This window comes from Suncus etruscus, chromosome 5 (assembly GCF_024139225.1).
Source record: "Suncus etruscus isolate mSunEtr1 chromosome 5, mSunEtr1.pri.cur, whole genome shotgun sequence".
Classification (NCBI taxonomy): Eukaryota; Metazoa; Chordata; class Mammalia; order Eulipotyphla; family Soricidae; genus Suncus; species Suncus etruscus.
In genome coordinates, this window is record NC_064852.1 from 27,824,217 (window position 1) to 27,845,490 (window position 21,274).

Below are 21,274 nucleotides of genomic sequence, written 5' to 3' on the forward strand. Positions count from 1 at the left end.
CATAATATTTATAAATCAGCTGCCATATGGCCATTTAGTATCCTCCAGGATTTTAGGATTTTAGAGGTGAAGATTGTATATTTTTGGCTGGGGAATGAGGAGGGTGCACTCAGCATTAGAGAAGGGGCCCAAGTTCTAAGACAGAGGATGGAAATCATTCAAAAAAGGTTGAGAAAGGGGACTGGAGTGATAGCACAGCAGTAGGGCATTTGCCTTGCTTGTGGCTGACCCAGGATGGACCTGAGATCGATCTCTGGAGTTCCATATGGTCCCCCAAACTAGAAGCGATTTTTTTTTTTTTTTTGTGGTTTTTGGGTCACACCCGGCAGTGCTCAGGGGTTATTCCTGGCTCCAGGCTCAGAAATTGCTCCTGGCAGGCACGGGAGGACCATATATGGGACGCCGGGATTCGAACCGATGACCTCCTGCATGAGAGGCAAACGCCTTACCTCCATGCTATCTCTCCGGCCCCTAGAAGCGATTTTTGAGCACATAGCTAGGAGTAAACCCTGAGTGTTACTGAGTGTGGCCCCCAAAAAACAAACAAACAGGGGCCGGGCGGTGGCGCTGGAGGTAAGGTGCCTGCCTTGCCTGCGCTAGCCTAGGACGGACCGCGGTTCGATCCCCCGGCGTCCCATATGGTCCCCCAAGAAGCCAGGAGCAACTTCTGAGCGCATAGCCAGGAGTAACCCCTGAGCGTCACAGGGTGTGGCCCAAAAACAAAAAAAAAACAAAAAAACAAACAAACAAACAAAAAACCCCAAAAAGGTTGAGAAAGACTGATTGACCATCTATTGTCAATAGGTGTGACCTATTTCCCCTTCCTTTCAGAAAAATTTGACTCCATTGCTCCTCTGAAAATTTACCTCTTTTTTTTTTTTTTTTTTTTATGGTTTTGAATCACACCCAGCAGTGCTCAGGAGTTATTCCTGGCTCTGTGCTCGGAAATCGCTCCTGGCAGGCTCGGGGGGAGCATATGGGATGCTGAGATTCGAACCACCGACCCCTGCATGCAAGGCAAACGCCTTACCTCCATGCTATCTCTCTGGCCCCAAATCTACCTCCTTTTAGTCAACAAACAGAAAGCAGCACATCCTCTCCTGTTGTACCCAGGGCTACTACTGCAGCCCCTTATTGTTTCAGAACCCCCTATTAAAAAATGTTAAATGTTTGAATCTGATCTTTATTGATCTTATTAAAATGTCAGCTTTATTTCAGTGTTGAGAGGATAATATTGGCCTAAATCAAGATAATGTAGAAAATATATTTAGTTTCTTCTCATGTTCCTTTTGCTCCAGAATAGTATAGATGCATACTCATAACAGACAATTGGTATTATTTTATGGGAAATTGTAATCAGCAAAATATTTTATAATTAAGTAGTTGGAATTGTTAATGAATACTTTTATTTTTATTTATTTATTTATTTTTGGTTTTTGGGCCACACCTGGCGGTGCTCAGGGGTTACTCCTGGCTGTCTGCTCAGAAATAGCTCCTGGCAGGCACGGGGGACCACCGGGATTCGAACCAACCACCTTAGGTCCTGGATCGGCTGCTTGCAAGGCAAACACTGCTGTGCTATCTCTCCGGGCCCTAATGAATACTTTTAAAATGTAAAATAGCATCAATTTAGTATTGATGATCACATGGAATATAAATCAAGTCATTTGTTATATCCTACTGTAACTTCTGTGGTGCTACTATAATCATGATATAATGTGCATGTTGTGTATTTTAAACAACTGTGCTGTCATTCTAAGATGTTTGCATGAGAAAAAGTGCTAGAAAAAGAAAAAAGAAACTATAGCATGCTTTAAATTATAGAACTGTTTTTCTCTTTACTCTGTCTTTTTGTAAAGCTCTGTATTTTTTAAATATTTAATGGTTTATGATGGATCTGACAAATTAAAAATATGAAGGGGTAGTTCTTAAAAATATAAGAGTTGGGCTGGACAATGGCACAGTGGCGTGGCATTTGCCTTGCACGCAGCCAACACAGGACTGACACTGATTCGATTCCTGGCATCCAATATGGTGTCCCGAGACTACCAGGATCGATATCTGAGCGCAGAGCCAGGGGTAACCCCTGAGCACCACTGGGTTTGACCAAAAAAGAAAAAGAGTTACTTTCAAGAGGAAATTTGAAAGGGAATGTGATTAAAGAGATTTAAGATGTTTTGATAATGGTGACATTTCTAGTATTAATATCTATGTTTATCTACTCATTTCCTAATTCTTGGGAGTGAAGAAAGATTAAGAAAAATGTGGTGGACTGAATGGAAGACTTTTCTTTTTTTTTTTTTTTTTTTTTTTGGTTTTGTTTTTGGGCCACACCCAGCGGTGCTCAGGGGCTACTCCTGGCTATCTGCTCAGAAATAGCTGCTGGCAGGCACAGGGGACCATATGGGACACCGGGATTTGAACCAACCACCTTTGGTCCTGGATCGGCTGCTTGCAAGGCAAACACCGCTGTGCTATCTCTCCGGGCCCCTGAATGGAAGACTTTTAAAGGAAAAATTTCTTTTGGGGCCAGAGTGATAGTACAGTGTGGCCAACTTAGGTTTGATCTTTGACATTCTATATACTTTCTGAGCACCATCAGGAGTAATTCTTGAGGATAGGGTCAGGAGCTACCCCTGAGCATCACTGGGGGTGGCCCAACCTAGGAAAAGAAAGAGGGAATGAAAGAAGAAACATGGATTTCCTTTTACTAGAAAGTGGGGTTAAAAGGTGATGATAAGGGGCCGGAGAGATAGCATGGAGGTAGGGCATTTGCCTTGCATGCAGAAGGATGGTGGTTCAAATCTCAGCGTCCCATATGGTCCCCTGAGCCTGCCAGGAGCGATTTCTGAGCATAGAGCCAGGAGTAACCCCTGAGCGCTGCCGGGTGTGACCCAAAAAAATCAAAACCCCCCAAAAAAAAGTGATGATAAGAAAATTGTGAAAAATTAAATCTTTTACTATATGATCCTTTAAGAAAGATCTTTTACTTTACTCATGCAACAGCAGCCAAAAATTTAGTTTGGCTAAAATCCTTTAGTAAAATCCTTTAGTTTGGAAAACAAAGCTTGAGTGATCATATGTAGTAATCTATGAGTGATTTAATTATAGGTAGAATGTCTTTCACAGTTACTGATCAGTATAAAGTAAGTGTAGCTTATTTGTTTTTTATGTAGAGATGTTTGAACTGCACAGGATACTGAAGAAAACCTACAGAATTGGGCATTCAGTGATGAAATAAGTATGAATAAGAGCAGAATGAATTTGTTTTTGTTTTTGTTTTTGTTTTTTGGTTTTTGGGTCACACCCAGCAGCGCTCAGGGGTTACTCCGGTTCTACACTCAGAAATTGCTCCTGGCAGGCTCAGAGGACCATATGGGATGCCAAGATTTGAACCACCATCCTTCTGCATGCAAGGCAAACACCTTACCTCTATGCTATCTCTCTGGCCCCGAGTTTGTTTTCGTTTGGAATGCCGGAAATTGAATCCAGGGCCTCTCAAATTCAAGGCAAATACTCTACTGCTGAGTCACATCCCTGATCCCGGAGTGAGGCTTTGAATAGTTTGAGACACATGTAGGCATTTTAGAGGACTCAAATGTTAGTCAAATGCTTTTGAGTTGAGATTTATGTGATTTTTTTTTTTTTTTTGAGCAGAAATTTGAGGAGTAGAAGTAAAGATCTGCTTTGAGGATTTGTGATTACATGTCTGCATGTAAGAGAAAGATCTGACAACAGAGAAGTCTCAATAGTCATTTGATTAGAACATTTACTTCTCTTATGTTCCTTTGTTTTTTGAAAGATTAGTTTGATAAATGTTAGGCATTACTTATAATCCATAGGCTATAATAGTTCCCTGATACCAGAGAGATATAGTACAGTAATTAAGTCACACAGCTGACCCAGGTGTGATCTTTGGCATTACATATAGTCCTCTGGTCTCTGGCTGTTGTAATCCCTGAACACGGAGCCAGGGGTAATTTGTGAGGACTGCTGGGTGCTATTCCAAAAACAAAATAATTATATGTTCTTATTGCAGAATATGTTATTTCTGTACCCATCTTGCTCAGTCTTCCCTTTTTTTTAAAATAAGAATTGAATGGGGGGGGGGGCGGAGAGATAGTATGGAGGTAAGGCGTTTGCCTTTCATGCAGGAGGTCATCGGTTCGAATCCCGGCGTCCCATATGGTCCCCTGTGCCTGCCAGGAGCAATTTCTGAGCCTGGAGCCAGGAATAACCACTGAGCACTGCCGGGTGTGACCCAAAAACCACCAAAAAAAAAAAAAAAGAATTGAATGAAGGGCCTCGAGAGATAGTGCAGTGGCGTTTGCCTTGCAAGCAGCTGATCCAAGACCAAAGGTGGTTGGTTCGAATCCCGGTGTCCCATATGGTGGTTCCCCATGCCTGCCAGGAGCTATTTCTGAGCAGACAGCCAGGAGTAATCCCTGAGCATCGCCGGGTGTGGCCCAACCCCCCCCCCCCAAAAAAAAAAAAAAAAAAAGAATTGAATGAACTGGTTCTGGAGAGATAGCGCAGCAGTAAGGCGTTTGCCTTGCAAGTGGCCAACCCAGGACCAATGGTGGTTCAAATCCCAGCATTTCATATGGTCCCCCGTGCCTGCCAGGATCCATTTCTGAGCAGAGAGCCAGGAGTAACCCCTGCATGTCAGTGAGTGTGGCCCAGAAACAAAAGAAGAAGGAGGAGGAGGGGGGGGGAGGGAAGAAGAAGGAGGAGGAGGAGGAAGAGGAAGAAGAAGAATTGAATGAACTGTTGGAGGAATGAAGAGCAATGTTCTCTTTGTTGGTTTTATTTTTTCTATTTTTAGTTTTGCTCTTGATTACTTCAAGGAGAATCTTGACTATACTTGATACTCAGGGGAGTATCTATATATATTTTCAGGGAGTGTTCTTAATTACTAGCTTGTGAAGAAGAACTTTTTGGATTTTGTTAACTCCAGTGAATTTGCTTACTTGTATTCTAAATAGAAAATAGAAAAATGGGACAAGATTTTTGTGGGTTTTTTTTTTTTTTTCGTTTGTTTTGTTTTTTGGGTCACACCCGACGGTGCTCAGGGGTTACTCCTGGCTGTCTGCTCAGAAATAGCTCCTGGCAGGCACGGGGGACCATGTGGGACACCGGGATTCGAACCAACCACCTTTGGTCCTGGATCGGCTGCTTGCAAGGCAAACGCCACTGTGCTATCTCTTCCGGCCCAAACTTTTTTTTTTTTTTTTTTTTTTTGGTTTTTGGGCCACACCTGGTGACGCTCAGGAGTTACTCCTGGCTATGCACTCAGAAGTCGCTCCTGGCTTGGGGGACCATATGGGATGCCGGGGGATCGAACCGCAGTCTGTCCTAGGCTAGCGCTGATAAGGCAGACACCTTACCTCTAGCGCCACCACGCCGGCCCCAGGACAAGATTTTTGAACCATAAATTCACAATCTCACAAAATTAATCTTAAATCTTACTCAGTTGAATTAAGTGCATACATATTTGCTAATTCAGAAGAAAGAGGCCTGGTATTTGTTAATTATGAACAAAATATGAAGAAAATAGTTTTATTTTTCATCCTGTTACAGCTTCCCTTGCATTGACTTTCCACCCCTGCACTTTTAGCACCAAGAGTTCCTTTTGTTTCTTGAAAACCTACAGCTCGTTAAAAGCACAAAAACTATTGCGATTCCTCTGAGTGCTGCTGGGTCACTTTGGACTTTAATTAATAAATTATCTAATTAAAGCGCTAGCTTAGGACCACGGTTCGATCCCCTGGTGTCCCATATGGTCTCCCCAAGCCAGGGATGATTTCTGAGTGCATAGCCAGAAGTAACCCCTGAGCATCAAATGGGTGTGGCCCAAAAACCAAAAACAAAAAAACAAAAAAAAAACACCAGAGAAGCAGTACAGTTTATCGAACTGATCTAGAATAGAAGTTAGTATTTAAGATTTAAAACAATCTTTGGAAATACTTGATTACTAGGCTTGGGTTTGTTTTTTTGTTTTTTTTACTAGACTTGTTTTTTATTTCTTCAACTTAGTAACAGGTCTTTCCTAAAATTGAATTTCCTAAAATGGATTTAGATCACTTTCGGATGTGGCCCATGTACCCATCACTGTTGCAGTAATGATGATGATGGAGATGAAGAAGAATTAAAGTGTAATTAATAATATGCTGATTATTTTTTCTTATAGCATGGTATTAACTTAGGTTTTAAAAACTAATATGAGGTTTTTATTTATAGTCAACAGTAGTTGACTACAATGTTTTAACTCCCAAGAAATACCTAGTGTTTGGTACACACTAAAATTTATTATCTTCAAAATTTTAATTCAAAGATTGTGTTGCTGTAGATCAGGGGTCTCAAACTCAATTTACCTGGGGGCTGCAGGAGGCAAAGTCGGGATGAGGCAGGGCCGCATAAGGGATTTCGCTTACCGAATATTCGCAATAAAAAAATCGCATTAAACATTTGCATACCCCGAACAGAACTGCTCGGGGTATGGGAATGTTGAATGCTATTTTTTTCTTACTAATGTGATTTTTATTGTGATTATTCGGTAAGCGAATAATCACGAATACTGCGATATTTGAAGGCCGGCCAAGGGCCCCAAAATGTTGTACGGAGGGCCGTTTCAGCGGGTCTCGAGTTTGAGACCCCTGCTGTAGATTGTTAAGAGTTTTCACAGTATGCCTTGCAGCTGTATTTTGAGCAAACTTTAGAAAGCTAAAATGTAATTTCTGTTTATAAGCAGGCATTGCCAGTAGATCTGAGCAACAGTGCTATCAGAAGTCATGGAAGCGGTAGTTTTCATGGAGCATCTGCATTTGACCCCTGCTGCCCTGTGTCTTCTTCTCGAGCTGCAATCTTTGGCCACCAAGCTGCTGCTGCTGCCCCAAGTCAGTCGTTATCACTAGATGGTTATGGATCCAGCATGGTTGCACAGCCTCAGCCCCAGCCTCCTCCACAAGCCTCGCTTTCCTCCTGTCGGCATTACATGCCACCCCCTTGTAAGTATGCACTTGATTAGAGTCATAGAAATAGAGCATTCTGTGTTCTTCTGAAATAATCTTTCAATTTTCAAAAAAAGTCACAAATTTTTAACATTTCCTTGACTCGAGTGGAGTGTATTTTGTTTCTGTTTCCTTCTTCCTTTATTCTCACATCCCAAAAACAGTTTTCTAAAGTAAATCAGGATAAAAGTAGATCAGGAAAAATATAAAGCATTTTTTTCTCATTTTGAAAAATTGAAATATATTCTGCAGCAACTTTAAATTCCTTTGAAATATTATTGTAAATTCCCATGTATATTCTAAAGAAGTTCGAACTATAGTACAGTATAAAGTGAGCAGTTCCTTCTCCTATTATCCCAGAAATACTTTAAAAATAGTAATTGTTGGGGCCGGAGAGATAGCATGGAGGTAAGGCGTTTGCCTTGCATGCAGAAAGGTCGGTGGTTTGAATTTTGGCACCCCATATGGTCCCCTGAGCCTGCCAGGAGAGATTTCTGAGCGTAGAGCCAGATATATATATATAGTAATTGTTATTTTGCGAAAACTAGGAATTTTCTTGGACACGAAAATTATTTTTGTGTGTGCACATTGCTAGAAATAGCTGTAGATAGAGCTCAGCAGTAGAGCACTTATTTTGTAAGGCCCTGAGTTCAACTCCTTGTACTGCAAAACTAAAATGAACAGAACTCAAATGTGGCTATATTAGACATACTATCTGACAGTCTGTTCTCAGGGACTGTTCTTGACTGTCTTCTAGGTGGAACCCCTGATAGTGCTCATGGAATCATATGCAGTGTTGGCATCTAACTAGGGTTCTGTGTGCAAGGCGTACACCTTATCCACTATACTCCCTTGGCTCTTGTGATTTTTTTAATTGCTGGTTTTAAAAAATTCAACAATATAGTGCAGGATAGCTCAAAGAGCTGGAGCACAAGCTTTCAGTGGGGGAGGCCATTGAGCTGACTCAAAATTTGCAGCTAACTTTATAATCCTTTTTTTTGAATAACAGTTACAGAAGTAGAAAACTCTGAAATTAGGCTGGGAAAAATGTTCTGAATTTGAGGAAGGAGATCTAATGTCAAGATAGTGACTTCTTTATAATCAGAAAGATATTGAGAGGCTGGAGAGAGAATGCAGCGAGTAAAGGTTTTGCCTTGCATACTGCTAACCTGGATTCGATTCCTAGGACCCCTGAGCACCACCACGAGTAATTCCTGAGTTTAGAACTAGTAGTAACCACTGAACATTGCCAGGCATGACTCCCAAACCAACCCCCTGCTCCCCCTCCCAAAAAAAACCCAGAATAGTGTTTTCTTAGGATAAAATATTGATTTAAGAACGGGTGGGGGGACATAGCAATAGCAAAGCGGTAGGGCGTTTGCCTTGCACGTGGCCTACCCAGGACAGACCTGGGTTTGATTGTGGCATCCCATATGGTCCCCTGAGCCTTTCATATCGATTTCTGAGTGCACAGCCAGGAGTAACCCATGAGTGCTGCCTGGTGTAACCCAAAAACCAAAAACCTCCCCAAGGTGGGGGGTGGGGGTGGGAATGGGAAAGGAGATTTAGATTTGGGAATTATGCCCTGTCGTGCTCAAATGCTACTACCAATAATGGTAGGGAGGATGGAATAATGCTAAACATCCTTGTATTATTTCACTAGCTCCTCAAAATACAACTTTTAGATTAAAACTTAAAAATTGAAGATTGGAGGGGCCAGAGAGATAGCATGGACATAAAGGCATTTGCTTTGCATGCAGAAGGTTGGTGGTTCAAATCCCTGCATCTCATATGGTCCCCCGAGCCTACCAGGAGCGATTTCTGAGCAGAGAGCCAGGAATAACCCCTGAGTGCTGCCAGGTGTGAGGCCCCCCTCCCCAAATTGAAGATTGGGCCCAGAGCGATAGCACAGTGGTAGGATCACCCCCACCACCAAAACCACCACTCCACTACTACCACCACTCTACTTTTGGAAAAAATAGGGAAAAAGCGCAGTGGAAGGATATTTTCCTTACACATGACTGAGCCAGGATGGATCTGGGTTTGACATCCGGTGTCCCATATGGTTCCCCAAGCCAGAAGAGTTTTCTGAGCTCATAGCCAGGAGTAATCCCTGAGCATCACCGGGTATGGCCCAAAAACAAATGGAAGATTAAAAATGTCACAACATACATTAAATTTCACTAAAGTTTTCTTAAATTCATGCTAATCTGGAGGGGAAAGGGCTACTGTTACATGCTCTGCATATAGGGGGCTGTCCTAATTCTATCCTCAGTGTCACATGGTCCCCCAAGTACTGTTGATAGTTATCCCTGAAAACTGCCAGCTGTAATCCAGAAACACAAAAATATAAAAAACTCTTGAGTGCATACTAATAAAGCTTCCTTTGAAAACATTATTGAATGGATTCATTGTTAACCTTCTGCTCCCGAGTACATCAAATCAATTAAAAATTGAAGAAAATCCATTAAAAAATGAAGAAAATCCTTCTGTAATGGAAACAGATTGGCCATTGCCCATATCAGTGCAGAGAAAATCTTCCAAATAAAATGAGATCTGAGCTAAAATCGAAGCATATTTGTAAGACTTAATCACGTCCATGGTAAGCTAGTTGTAGGACTTTTCATCGATTACTTTGAAACTTACAACTTATGACGAAGAAACTTAAAATTTATGAAGAAGAAAACCATCTTCCTAATGGTTGACCATGGTGGATTCCAGGTAAATTTGACCCTTAATTTTTTTTCATGTATAGGAAAAAATAAATATTTTTTGCCTAAGTATCTTTGCATTCTTTGTCAGAATAACTTGCAAGATTTTTTTGCAGTAAACAATAAGTCAAAAAGGTAAAAAAAAAAAAAAAGTGCATACACATACACGTATAGATTTATAACATTGGCATTTAATTGCCCCCCAAAAATGTGCAGGGCGGAATCAGATAGACAACTTGGAAAAATGTCTAAATCTACCTTGCAGGTTCTATGTATACAAAGGATTCTTACAAATCAGTAAGGAGAAATTGGTAGACTAACTAAGAATAGTAATAATTGTGTGCTAAAACAGAAATACAAGCTTTGCGGGCTGGAATGATAGATAGTACAGGGGTTAGGATACTTGCCTTGCCTGTAGCAAACCTAGATTCTATCCCAAGTATACTGTTTTTGTTTTTTGTTTATTGTTTTTTGTTTTTTTTTTTGGTTTTTGTTTGTGGACCACACTTGGAGATGCTCAGAGGTTACTCCAGACTCTGCATTTAGGAAGTACTCCTAGCAATGCTCTGGGAGGACCATATAGGATGCTAGGGATTGAATCTGGGCTATCCGCATGAAAGGCAAGCACACTACTTAACTGCTATACTATCTCGCTGGTTCAAGATTGACATTTGGGGCTGGAGAGATAGCATGGAGGTAGGGTATTTGTGTTTCATGCAGAAGGTCATTGGTTCGAATCCCGGCATCCCATATGGTCTCCTGAGCCTGCCAGGAGCGATTTTTGAGCATAGAGCCAGGAGTAACCCCTGAGTGCTTCCGGGTGTGACCCAAACCCCCCCCTCAAAAAAAATTGACACTTAAGAAATCTAATAAGGGGGCTGGATTGATAGCACAGCAGTAGGGCATTTGCCTTGCACGCGGACAGGACATGTTCGATCCCCCACATCCCATATGGTCCCTCGAGTAATCCCTCAGGAGTAAACCCTGAGCACCACCGGATGTGGCCCCAAAATAAAAGAAATCTATTGAGGGGCTGGAGTGAGAGTTCCCTGGGGAGGGCATCTCTAACATCGCATAAGGTCCTCATTGCCTACTAAGAGTAATATTTGAGTAATACCTGAGTGCAAAGCTAGGAGTAACCTCTGAGCACAGCCAGGTATGACCCAAACCCAGCCCCCCATCACCCCAGTAATCTAATCATAATTTAGGTATATTCAGATACTCCTGTGTACTGTTGGAAATATTAAGTATGGTAAAACTTTTGTGAAGATTGCCTTCTAAAATAGCATTTGAATGTGAATTCTTACAGACTGAAAACTAGAAATATTTTGCCGGTTTTGTTTTAATTATGGGAGCTTAGGGCTGGCTTATGGAACCATATGGGGTGTCAGATCTCCATTGTACGGTATGGCAAATGCTCTATGTGCATAGTATATATCAATATGTCCCCATCAGCACTATGGGAATTTTTTTTTTTTGTGCACCGTTCCTGGAGGTACTGCAATACCGGGTTGATGCGTGGAGTGGATGGAGCAAGCTCCTCTTCCGAGTCCCAGCTCCAAAAATCCATTTAATATATTGTCCTCGGATAGAGGACGTATCAGATATTAAATTGATAAGAACAGATATTACACTTGAGCACTATGGGAATTTTTGCTGCAAAAACATTTGTGAGTAATGTGTACAGTATGGGTTTACATCCACACGTGCATATATGTGAAAGCATGAGCACAAGATCATGCTTTAGCATTTGGTTTTATCAGTCAATATTTGTGCATTCCTGTATTAGGATGCTACGACACTAGGAAGTAAAGTTACGTATATTGCCATCAGAAGATATCTAAGATCATTCCAAGAAGGAAGCAGGCAAGTAGTGATTGAGCAAACTCAATCACCAATAAAATATTCATGACAATTAAGCATACATACTATGCTCATGTTTTAAAATGCATAGGGAAGTATAAAAGCAACTGCATGGTACCTTTTTTTTTTGTCTTGCAGATGCTTCTTTGACAAGACCACTTCATCATCAAGCCTCTGCCTGCCCCCACTCTCATGGAAACCCTGTTCCTCAGACTCAGCCTCCACCTCAAGTGGATTATGTTATTCCTCACCCTGTGCATGCTTTCCATTCTCAAATATCTTCTCACACAACATCTCACCCTGTGGCACCTCCACCCCCAACTCACTTACCCACCACCACTGCTCCAATCCCCCAACATCTTCCTCCTACACACCAGCCAATTTCCCACCATATTCCAGCCACAGCACCTCCAGCTCAAAGACTACATCCTCATGAAGTGATGCAGAGGATGGAAGTTCAGAGGAGGAGGATGATGCAGCATCCAACGTATGTTTTATGTTTTTAAAATAATACACATTCCTTCTGTTTCTATTTCTTAAAACGGTAGACTTAGCATTTTTTTATTTCCTTTAGAGTTTGTTTATTTCAGGTAAGCTCTGGTATTGCTCAGAAGGGCTATTCCTGGCTGTGTGTATATAGGTGGTACACAGATGGCTACATGCAAAGCATCAGTCTTTATTACACATACTTGAAAAAATTATTGTCGTTTGGTTGGTTTTGGGCCACATCCAGTGGCACTCAGGGGTTACTCCTGGCTCTGAGCTCAGAAATCACTCCTGGCAGGGTCGGGGTACCATATAGGATGCCAGGAATTGAACCTGGGTCTGTCCTGGTTAGCAGCATGTAGGGCAAATACCCTACTGCTGTGCTATCACTCCAGCTCCTTACCCATATTTTTGTGTTTTTGTTTTTGGGCCACACTCGGAAGTGTTCAGGGGTTACTCCTGGCAGGCTGGGGATGATGTGAGATTCTGGGATTGATTCCCAGGTAAGCCATGTGCAAGGCAGATAACATGCTTGTTATGGCTCCACTATAACATTATTGAGAACTATGCTGAAATCCTTAATTCAATAGGAAATTGATATATATATTTTTTAACCACTCATAGTAATCATCAGTGTCAGGAAATGAATCTGGGCCTTTAGCATGCATACAAATGTGATTCATTTGTTGAGCTATCTTTCTGAAATTAATCTAGACTTTTACTAGCTAATGGCTTGTAGGTCTGTGACTTGACAGAACAAATATGAGTCAGGGTATGTAATAACATCAGGCTACTTTAAAGATATACCCCAAGTCATTTATTTTCTTAATTTGAGTCTTAAAAACTATTTGTGTAGGTTAAATTATTTGAATTCTATTGGGCCACATAAATAAAAAAGTTGATGGTATCAATTTTTAATGTGATTTAAAACTTTAGCAAATAAACAGAAACTTTGACCATTTAAAAATTGTGGACCAGAGTTGTATTACAGTGTGCAGAGTACTTGCCTTGCAGGCTGCAAATCTGAGTTTGATCCCTGGCACCCCATATTGTGTTCTAATCCCCTCAGAAGCAGAGACCCTGAAGCAAGTCCTGAGCAATCTCTGCATTCAGGAATCACTCCTGCCAGACTTGAGACCATATGGGATGTTGAGGGTTAAACCTAGATGACATGTGCAAGGCAATCACTCAACCTCCTGTACTATCGCTATAGTTTATATAGTATGCTACATATATAGTATCTCTCTCTCACTCTCTCTCTCTCTCTCTCTCTCTGTATATATATATATATATATATATATATATATAATATCTCTATAAAGTTTGTTAAAAAAATTGTGGGCCAGAATAAATAATGCAATGGGTAGGGCATTTGTCTTGTTGGCAGCCAACCCCTGTTATAAACCCAGCACCGTTAGTTTACCAAGAGTTATCCCTGAACTCAGAGCCAAAAGTACATGCTGAGCGCTGCCAGGTATATTTCCCCAAACAAAACAAACAAACAAAAACATTTGTGTCGAGTGATGGTTTAGTTATGCTTTGTATACTGGAAATCTGGGGTTGATTTCTGACACTGCTTGATGCTGTAAGCACTGCTCGGAGTGACCAACATACATTGAGCCAGGAGTAGTCTCGGAGTACCACCAGGTATGGGCCAAAATAAAGGGCAAAATTGTGGGCTGGACAGTTAAAATGGGTTAAAGCATTTGCCTGGGTCATGACTGACACAGATTCTTTTTTCAGCATCACATATGGTCCTCCTGAATATCTCTAGTAGTGATCTCTGAATATAGAGCCAAGAATAAGCCTGGCACTACTGGATGTAACCCCTAAAAACAATAAAAACAAAGCAATGTCTAAGTTATGTTCTCTAAATATGATGCTTTCTTGAGAGGTCTCTCCCAAGCTGTAATTTTGGGGGATCTTGCTTTACCAGTAGTTGAACCCATACCAGGATTGTGCTCTGGCCCTTTGAGCTATTTCCTAAATTCCTAAATAAAGGTTTACAGGAAAACTACCACATTCATTTTTGTGAAGCCTATGATTTCTTTTACACTACAAAAATTACTTGAATGTTTGTAACAAAGAACATATAAATTATAGTGAGAAAAGATTTATTTAGATCTTTAAAGAATGTTTTGAAAATTCTTGGTTTAGGGGCTTGCAAGGTGGCGCTAGAGGTAAGGTGTCTGCCTTGCAAGCGCTAGCCAAGGAAAGACCGCGGTTCCATCCCCCGGCGTCCCATATGGTCCACCCAAGCCAGGGCGATTTCTGAGCTCTTAGCCAGGAGTAACTCCTGAGCATCAAATGGGTGTGGCCTGAAAAAAAAAAAAAAGAAAGAAAGAAAATTCTTGGTCTAAGTATCACTTCATTTAACTGTTTAAGGTTAAGTCCATCATATCTATCTAGTGATGTGCCAATTTAACAGTGATACTTGATATCGAGTTGAAGACTCTCCTATATCTAGAAAATGATTAGTTCTAGATTCTGAGATGACAGCTCAAAGAGTAGGAGGCTCAGTTGTGTCTCAGCACCATATAATTCTTTAAGCACCACTGTGTGTAGTGTTGAGAAACATCAGGAAGCACCATCAGTGTGGGCCTGAAGATCCCTGAGCAACACTTGATCCAGTGCAGTTGCTGCACTAGAGCATTGAACCCTAAAATACCACTGTGAGTAGTTCTGTACCACCCCCTGAACCCAGCAACACTAAGAAGAGCCTCCCCATCAGAAGATTTTCTTACTTCTGACATGCATGTTATCTTTAAAAGAGTTAGAAACCAATTAAAATCAGATTTAGCTTATAAAACTGAATCCAGGGAGTATTTTTTTGGCCCACTTATTTAGAACTTTATTATTGCTTTTGTAAATTTGACTGACTTCAGGAAATGAAACAGTAAATAAGATGCAGAATAATATCTGAAGCTAATGTTTGTTTTTACCCAAACTTGCATGTTTAAAAAAAATGAAGGTTTAAGATTAGTGTTTTATTCTCTTTAAGAGCTTTCTTAATTAAAATAGCTATTTTACTCTTTTATGAAAGTAAGCATTATATATAAAATAAATTCCATTTTCCTGCCTGCCTTATGTTCATATGAAATAACTTTTTTGTACCTACTATTTTGCTATTGAAACTTTTTTTTTTCCATTCTATTTTTATTTGAAGTACCTGCTGTCAAGGAGGTATTCACCATATTAAAATAGTCTTTTTCTTTGGATGATATGATTTGAATATGAGAGGCATTGAAATAAAGGAGTAGTGATATTTGTGGAGTTAGTTTCTTGTTGAATCAAGATGATTAAAAACTGTTACATTTTAATATTTATGATTAATTTTATGACTGATCTGTAGATGTTTATGTATAAATACTAGATTTGGGGTTTTTTTGTACATTAAGAAATAACCAATTATTCGATTATTTCCAGTGGTCTTTTTGTGTTCTGTGTTTCCAGGCGGGCACATGAACGCCCCCCACCTCATCCACATAGGATGCACCCAAACTATGGTCATGGGCATCATATTCATGTGCCTCAGACTATGTCCTCACATCCTCGACAGGCTCCAGAGAGATCTGCTTGGTCAGTATTTTCTTTATTTTAAAGCTACGCTCAGCAGCTTGTGGTAAAACTTCCAGAAGAAATGCTTTGTAGTGAAATGCCAAATGAAAGACAGCGTGGGAAAATGGAATTCTGGGTCAGCTGTGAGACACGGTCTCTGGACAAGTTATTATAGAGCTAGAAAGAACAGTTGCTTGAATTCTGGTGTAGGGAACTACGTTAAATGAGACTCCAGCTTGAAAAGAAAATTGTATCTATCATCAAAATTTACTGTAACTACATTGCTTTTCATGGTATATTTCTACCCTATCATTGCACTCAAATCAACCAAGGATACCCTCCTGGATATGTAGTTTTTTTCCAGAGAAATGGAAACTGGTTACATTAATTTTCTTTCTGAATTAATTGTAAGCAGTCACGGACATCTTCATCTACAATGACTTTTGAGGCAGAACAAAATGTGAGAATAATGATTTACTATTTACCAGTTGTATTCTTTTTTTGGTGGCTGCAGATGGAACCTTGGGCCTGACACATGAAAGACAAGCATTCTACCACTAAGCTGCATCCCAGTTCCACCAACTTTATTCTTTCTACACATTTTTACAAGAGGTAGCACTGTAAATAGGGCATTTGCCTTCCATGTGGCTGACCTAGGTTTGATTCCTGGCACCATATATGATTCCACAAGCCCTACCATGAGTAAATTTTGGATAGTGAGGAGTGACAAAAAACTTAAATCCTTGTTTTATATGGCCAAGAAGTATTCATTTACACTATTAATAGTCCAGATGCCAAAGACTGAGAGATATTATTTTAATAAACATAAACTTCAGAATAATCTGTAACATGTTATTAATTAAAAATCTATCTTGGGGCCAGAGTGATAGTACAGCAGGAGGGTGTTTGCCTTGCATATGGCTGACCCACTTTCGATCCCCAGCATCCCATATAGTCCCCTGAGTTGCCAGGAGTAATTTCTGTGTGCAGAGCCAGGAGTAAACCCTGTGTACTGCTGAGTGTGACTCTCCTATCCCCATAAAGTATCTTTGGGTCAGATAAATAGTATAGTGAATAAGACTTTTTTGCCTTGTATGAGGCCATCCAGCTCAATATGTAGTAACATACATAGTCCCCAAGTTCATCAGGAGTGAACCCTGAGAGCGGAATAGGAATAATCCCTGAGCACAGCAGTGTGTGGTCCTAAAACCTAAAATAAATTAATGCAGATAAAACGATATTCCTTTTTTATTCCCAAGTTGAATAAGACTTTTAAATTATGTTTGTATGAATGTGATGCTGAGTATTGCATAGCCTTATTCCTCATGTTTACAGAATTAATCCTTTAGGCTTAATTTCCGAAGTGAATGAAAATTCGTTAAAATGTTGACGCTAGGGGCCGGGCGGTGGCGCTGGAGGTAAGGTGCCTGCTTTGCCTGCGCTAGCCTAGGACGGACCGCGGTTCGATCCCCCGGCGTCCCATATGGTCCCCCAAGAAGCCAGGAGCAACTTCTGAGCGCATAGCCAGGAGTAACCCCTGAGCGTCACAGGGTGTGGCCCAAAAACCAAAAAAAAAAAAAAAAAAAAAATGTTGACGCTAAGTATACTTTTCTCAGCTATGTTAGCTTCTGATTACTTCTCATAAGAAAGTTGTACCTCCCCATGTTGCTGAAAATATAGACATTGTAAATATAACTAAAAGCTCTATTGTTCTTATTCTCTGTTAGGGAACTGGGAATCGAAGCTGGAGTGACTGCAGCTACTTATACTCCTGGTGCTTTGCATCCTCATTTAGCCCATTATCACGCACCGCCTCGACTTCATCATTTGCAGTTAGGAGCTCTTCCTTTAATGGTAAAATAGAAACGTTTTCAGAAATTTTCTTTAAAAGTATTTCTTTCTGGGCCCGGAGAGATAGCACAGCGGCGTTTGCCTTGCAAGCAGCCGATCCAGGACCAAAAGGTGGTTGGTTCGAATCCCGGTGTCCCATATGGTCCCCCGTGCCTGCCAGGAGCTATTTCTGAGCAGACAGCCAGGAGTAACCCCTGAGCACTGCCGGGTGTGGCCCAAAAACCAAAAAAAAAAAAAAAAAAAAAAAAAATATTTCTTTCTAAACTAAACTCATTAGAAATATTTTAGTCTATTGGATTCTATAAAATTTTATTGTTAGAATCTATATGAAATTACAGAATCTTTATGATTTGCACAGTAAAGTTTATTCTTGTTAATGTAAAATCTAACAGTTTTTCTTTGAATAACAATATAAAAATGTTATCCTTTGCCACTGCAACATTAGTTATTTTGTCATAAATAGTGATAATATGCTCATACTTTATTTTGTGATCTGTAGAAGCACTGTACTGCTTCTGGTTTTGGATCAGGTTTTGATTCTAATCTAAGTTCAAAAAAACAGGTTTGGGGAACAGGAGAGATAGCACTGCGGTAGGGCATTTGCCTTGGATGTGGCCAACCTGTGATGGACCCATTTCGATTCTTGACATCCCATATGGTCCCCTGAACTTGCCAGGAGTGATGTCTGAGCACAGAGCCAGGAGTAACCCCTGAGCATTGCCAGGTGCGGCCCAAAAACCAATAAATATATACATAAATAAATCTTTTAAAAAAAAAAACAGGTTTGGTAAGGATTTGTTGACTTTGCTATTTATAATATATATTAGTTATAGAAGTGGTATAGAGTAAGGACTATTGTTGAAGTTAAAGATGCTGGGCAGGGCCCGGAGAGATAGCACAACAACGTTTGCCTTGCAAGCAGCCGATCCAGAAGCAAAGGTGGTTGGTTAGAATCCCGGTGTCCCATATGGTCCCCTGTGCCTACCAGGAGCTATTTCTGAGCAGACAGCCAGGAGTAACCCATGAGCACTGCCGGGTATGGCCCAAAAACCAAAAAAAAAAAAAAAAAGAAAAAAAAAAAAAAGAAAAAGATGCTGGGCAGGAGGGTCACTAATACAGTGGGTAGGGTGCTTTGCTTGCACATAGCCAATCTGGGTTTAGTTCTTGATACCCTATAAGGTCTCCTGAGCCCACTAGGAGTGATTTCTGAGTGTATAGTCATAAGTATGCCCTGAGCACTTTTTTCTTTTTCTTTTTTTGGTTTTTGGGTCACTCCTGGCTGCGCTCAGGGGTTACTCCTGGCTCTATGCTCAGAAATCGCCCCTGGCAGGCTCCGGGGACCATATGGGATGCCGGGATTCGAACTACCGTCCTTCCGCATGCAAGGCAAATGCCTTACCTCCATGCTATCTCTCTGGCCCTCCTTGAGCACTTTTTAGTTTGTAGCCCAAACTAAAAAAAGGGGAGGGGGCTCCAAAATATTTCATTCTAAATGTATTTTCTAAACAGGGATTGGAATTCAGAATAGCGCTTTTATGTTTTAATATGTGAAGAGCTGTTAAGTGTTGCAAATCAGCCCTTTATGGGGCTGACTGATGGAGGGATGGAGGATGAGGTCTTTCTCCTCCACATCTGTCACCCTGTTGAATGCGGTGGGTATAAAGCTAACAGGCTTTAGAAGATAACAGTTTTATTCGGTGGACATGGCTGAAGCCAAAAGCCCCAGAATCAGCCCTCGAAAAAAGCCCCTGCTTTCCACAGGAGGCATCAGAATCAGGTACCACCCTAGGGTGGGAGCAGAATGCCAGGTCACACCCTAGGGTAGGGCACAATCACTGATCAGGGTAGGATCAGTAACATAATAATCCCAAGGAAATGTTTACATACACAATAGTCCAGTATCATAAGTACCCCCCCCCCAAAAGCCAAATTGATATTTCTAGGTATTAGGGGTGAGTTTCACTCAACAGTAAGAACTATAGCTACCCTACTAAGAAATTGCTTGTTAGGAAACATTGAAAATTGAATGTTAAAAAAAAAAAGGAGAGAAAAAGAAAAAGAAAATTGAATGTCACGGCCGGAGAGATAGCATGAAAGTAAGATGTTTGCCTTTCATGCAGAAGGTTGGTGTTCGAATCCTGACATCCCATATGGTCCCCTGAGCCTGCCAAGAGCGATTTCTGAGCATAGAGCCAGGCGTAACCCCTGAGCGCTGATGGGTGTGACCAAAAAAAAAAGGAAAAGGAAAAGAAAGAAAATTGAATGTCATTATATGTTTTTTTCTTTTGGTGGGGGTTGGCCACACCTGGTGGCACTCAGGTTATCCCTGGTTCTGCTCTCAGAAGTTGTTCCTGGCAGGCTCAGGGTACTGGGAATTGAAACCAGGTCTATCCCAAGTCAGCAGCCTGCAAGGTAAACACTCTACCACCATGCTACCACTCTAGCCCCATATTTATATATATTTTTTGTTTGTCTTTTGTTTATTTGTTTGTTTTTTGGCCACACCCAATGATGCTCAGAAATCAGAAATGCACTCATAAAAATAGCTCCTGGCTTGGGGGACCATCTGGGATGCCTGGGGGATCGAACTGCAGTCCGTCCTAGGCTAGCACACTCAAGGCAGACGGCTTACCGCTTGTGCCACCACAATGGTCCCATATTTATGTTTGTTTTTTTTTGTTTGTTTGTTTGTTTTTGGTTTTTGGGTCACACCTGGCGGTGCTCAGGGGTTACTCCTGGTTGTCTGCTCAGAAATAGCTCCTGGCAGGCACTGGGGACCATGTGGGACACCGGGATTCGAACCAATCACCTTTGGTTCGGGATCGGCTGCTTGCAAGGCAAACGCCACTGTGCTATCTCTCTTCCGGGCCCATATTTATGTTTTTAAGAGTCATTTAGCCAGGTCATATTAGAAAGATTGCTGCTTTAGTGGTGTGAAATTGATTTTAAGGTGAGAGGAAAAAACTAGTTAGGAAATTATAGCAGGGTCCAGAGTGATTAATATACCAGGTAGGATATTTGCTTTGCATGTGGCCCACTTCGGTTTGATCCTCATATAGTCCTCTAAACCCCACCAGGAATAGTCCCTGAGCCCACTCCCACTCTCCCCCAGCCACCCCCCACCAAATTATAGTAGAAGAGAAAAACAGCTGAATAAAGAGAAAAATACCTGAACAAAGACAGTAACAACTGAGTTAAGATGATAGAATACTTGAACTGGAGCTATAGCACAGCAGTGGGGCATTTGTCTTGTACACCACTGACCCAAGATAGACCCAGGGTCAATCCCTGGCATCCCAGAAGGTCCCCTGAGCCTGCCAGGAGTGATTTCTGAATGAAGAGCCAGGAGTAACCCCAGAGCACTGCTGGGAGTGGTTAAAAAAAAAAAATAACAGATTCTGGATGAATTCCACTTTGCTACCTTGGGTTTTTAAAACATACATTGATGTCATTCTCTGGGCTGGAGAATATTAATGGAGGGCGTAAGGAAAAGGACTAGGTTAGGGCGTATTGATCTAGATAATTTATTAGTTGGAAAACTCAGAAGGAAGTTACTTTTGCTCTGGATCTTCAAACCATATCATTAAATATCTCAGTAAGTTAATAGTATGATATATGACCAAATGTATATCTTTAATATAAGTCCAAGGAAAGTCTTTAGATATGATTTTCAGGGCAAATGTATAGGAAGATAATGATTTCAGTGAGCAGTGGAGATTGGAAGTACTTTGAAATTTTTGGTAATGAAGATGAGAAGGTGGTGAATGATGTAGACTACTTGTTTTATGAGCTTAG

At 41.0% G+C, this 21,274-nt stretch overlaps 1 protein-coding gene and 1 non-coding gene across 6 annotated transcripts in view; one reads left to right on the forward strand and one right to left on the reverse strand.

Annotated features, from left to right (window-relative positions):
* Nucleotides 1-21,274, forward strand: part of RNF111 (ring finger protein 111) — a 126,250-nt gene that overhangs the window by 88,351 nt on the left and 16,625 nt on the right. For 3 of the 5 annotated variants that reach the window (XM_049773620.1, XM_049773623.1, XM_049773621.1), the window contains 4 exons: nt 6,749-7,007; nt 11,723-12,071; nt 15,524-15,649; nt 17,356-17,482. In XM_049773620.1, coding sequence (XP_049629577.1) covers nt 6,749-7,007; nt 11,723-12,071; nt 15,524-15,649; nt 17,356-17,482 — 861 coding nt within the window. The remainder of the gene's footprint in view (nt 1-6,748; nt 7,008-11,722; nt 12,072-15,523; nt 15,650-17,355; nt 17,483-21,274) is intronic. The other 2 variants (XM_049773622.1, XM_049773624.1) reach the window with 1 other exon arrangement.
* On the reverse strand, nt 11,195-11,384 carry LOC126010336 (U2 spliceosomal RNA). The gene has a single exon (XR_007496409.1). It is a non-coding gene; the product is annotated as a U2 spliceosomal RNA (small nuclear RNA).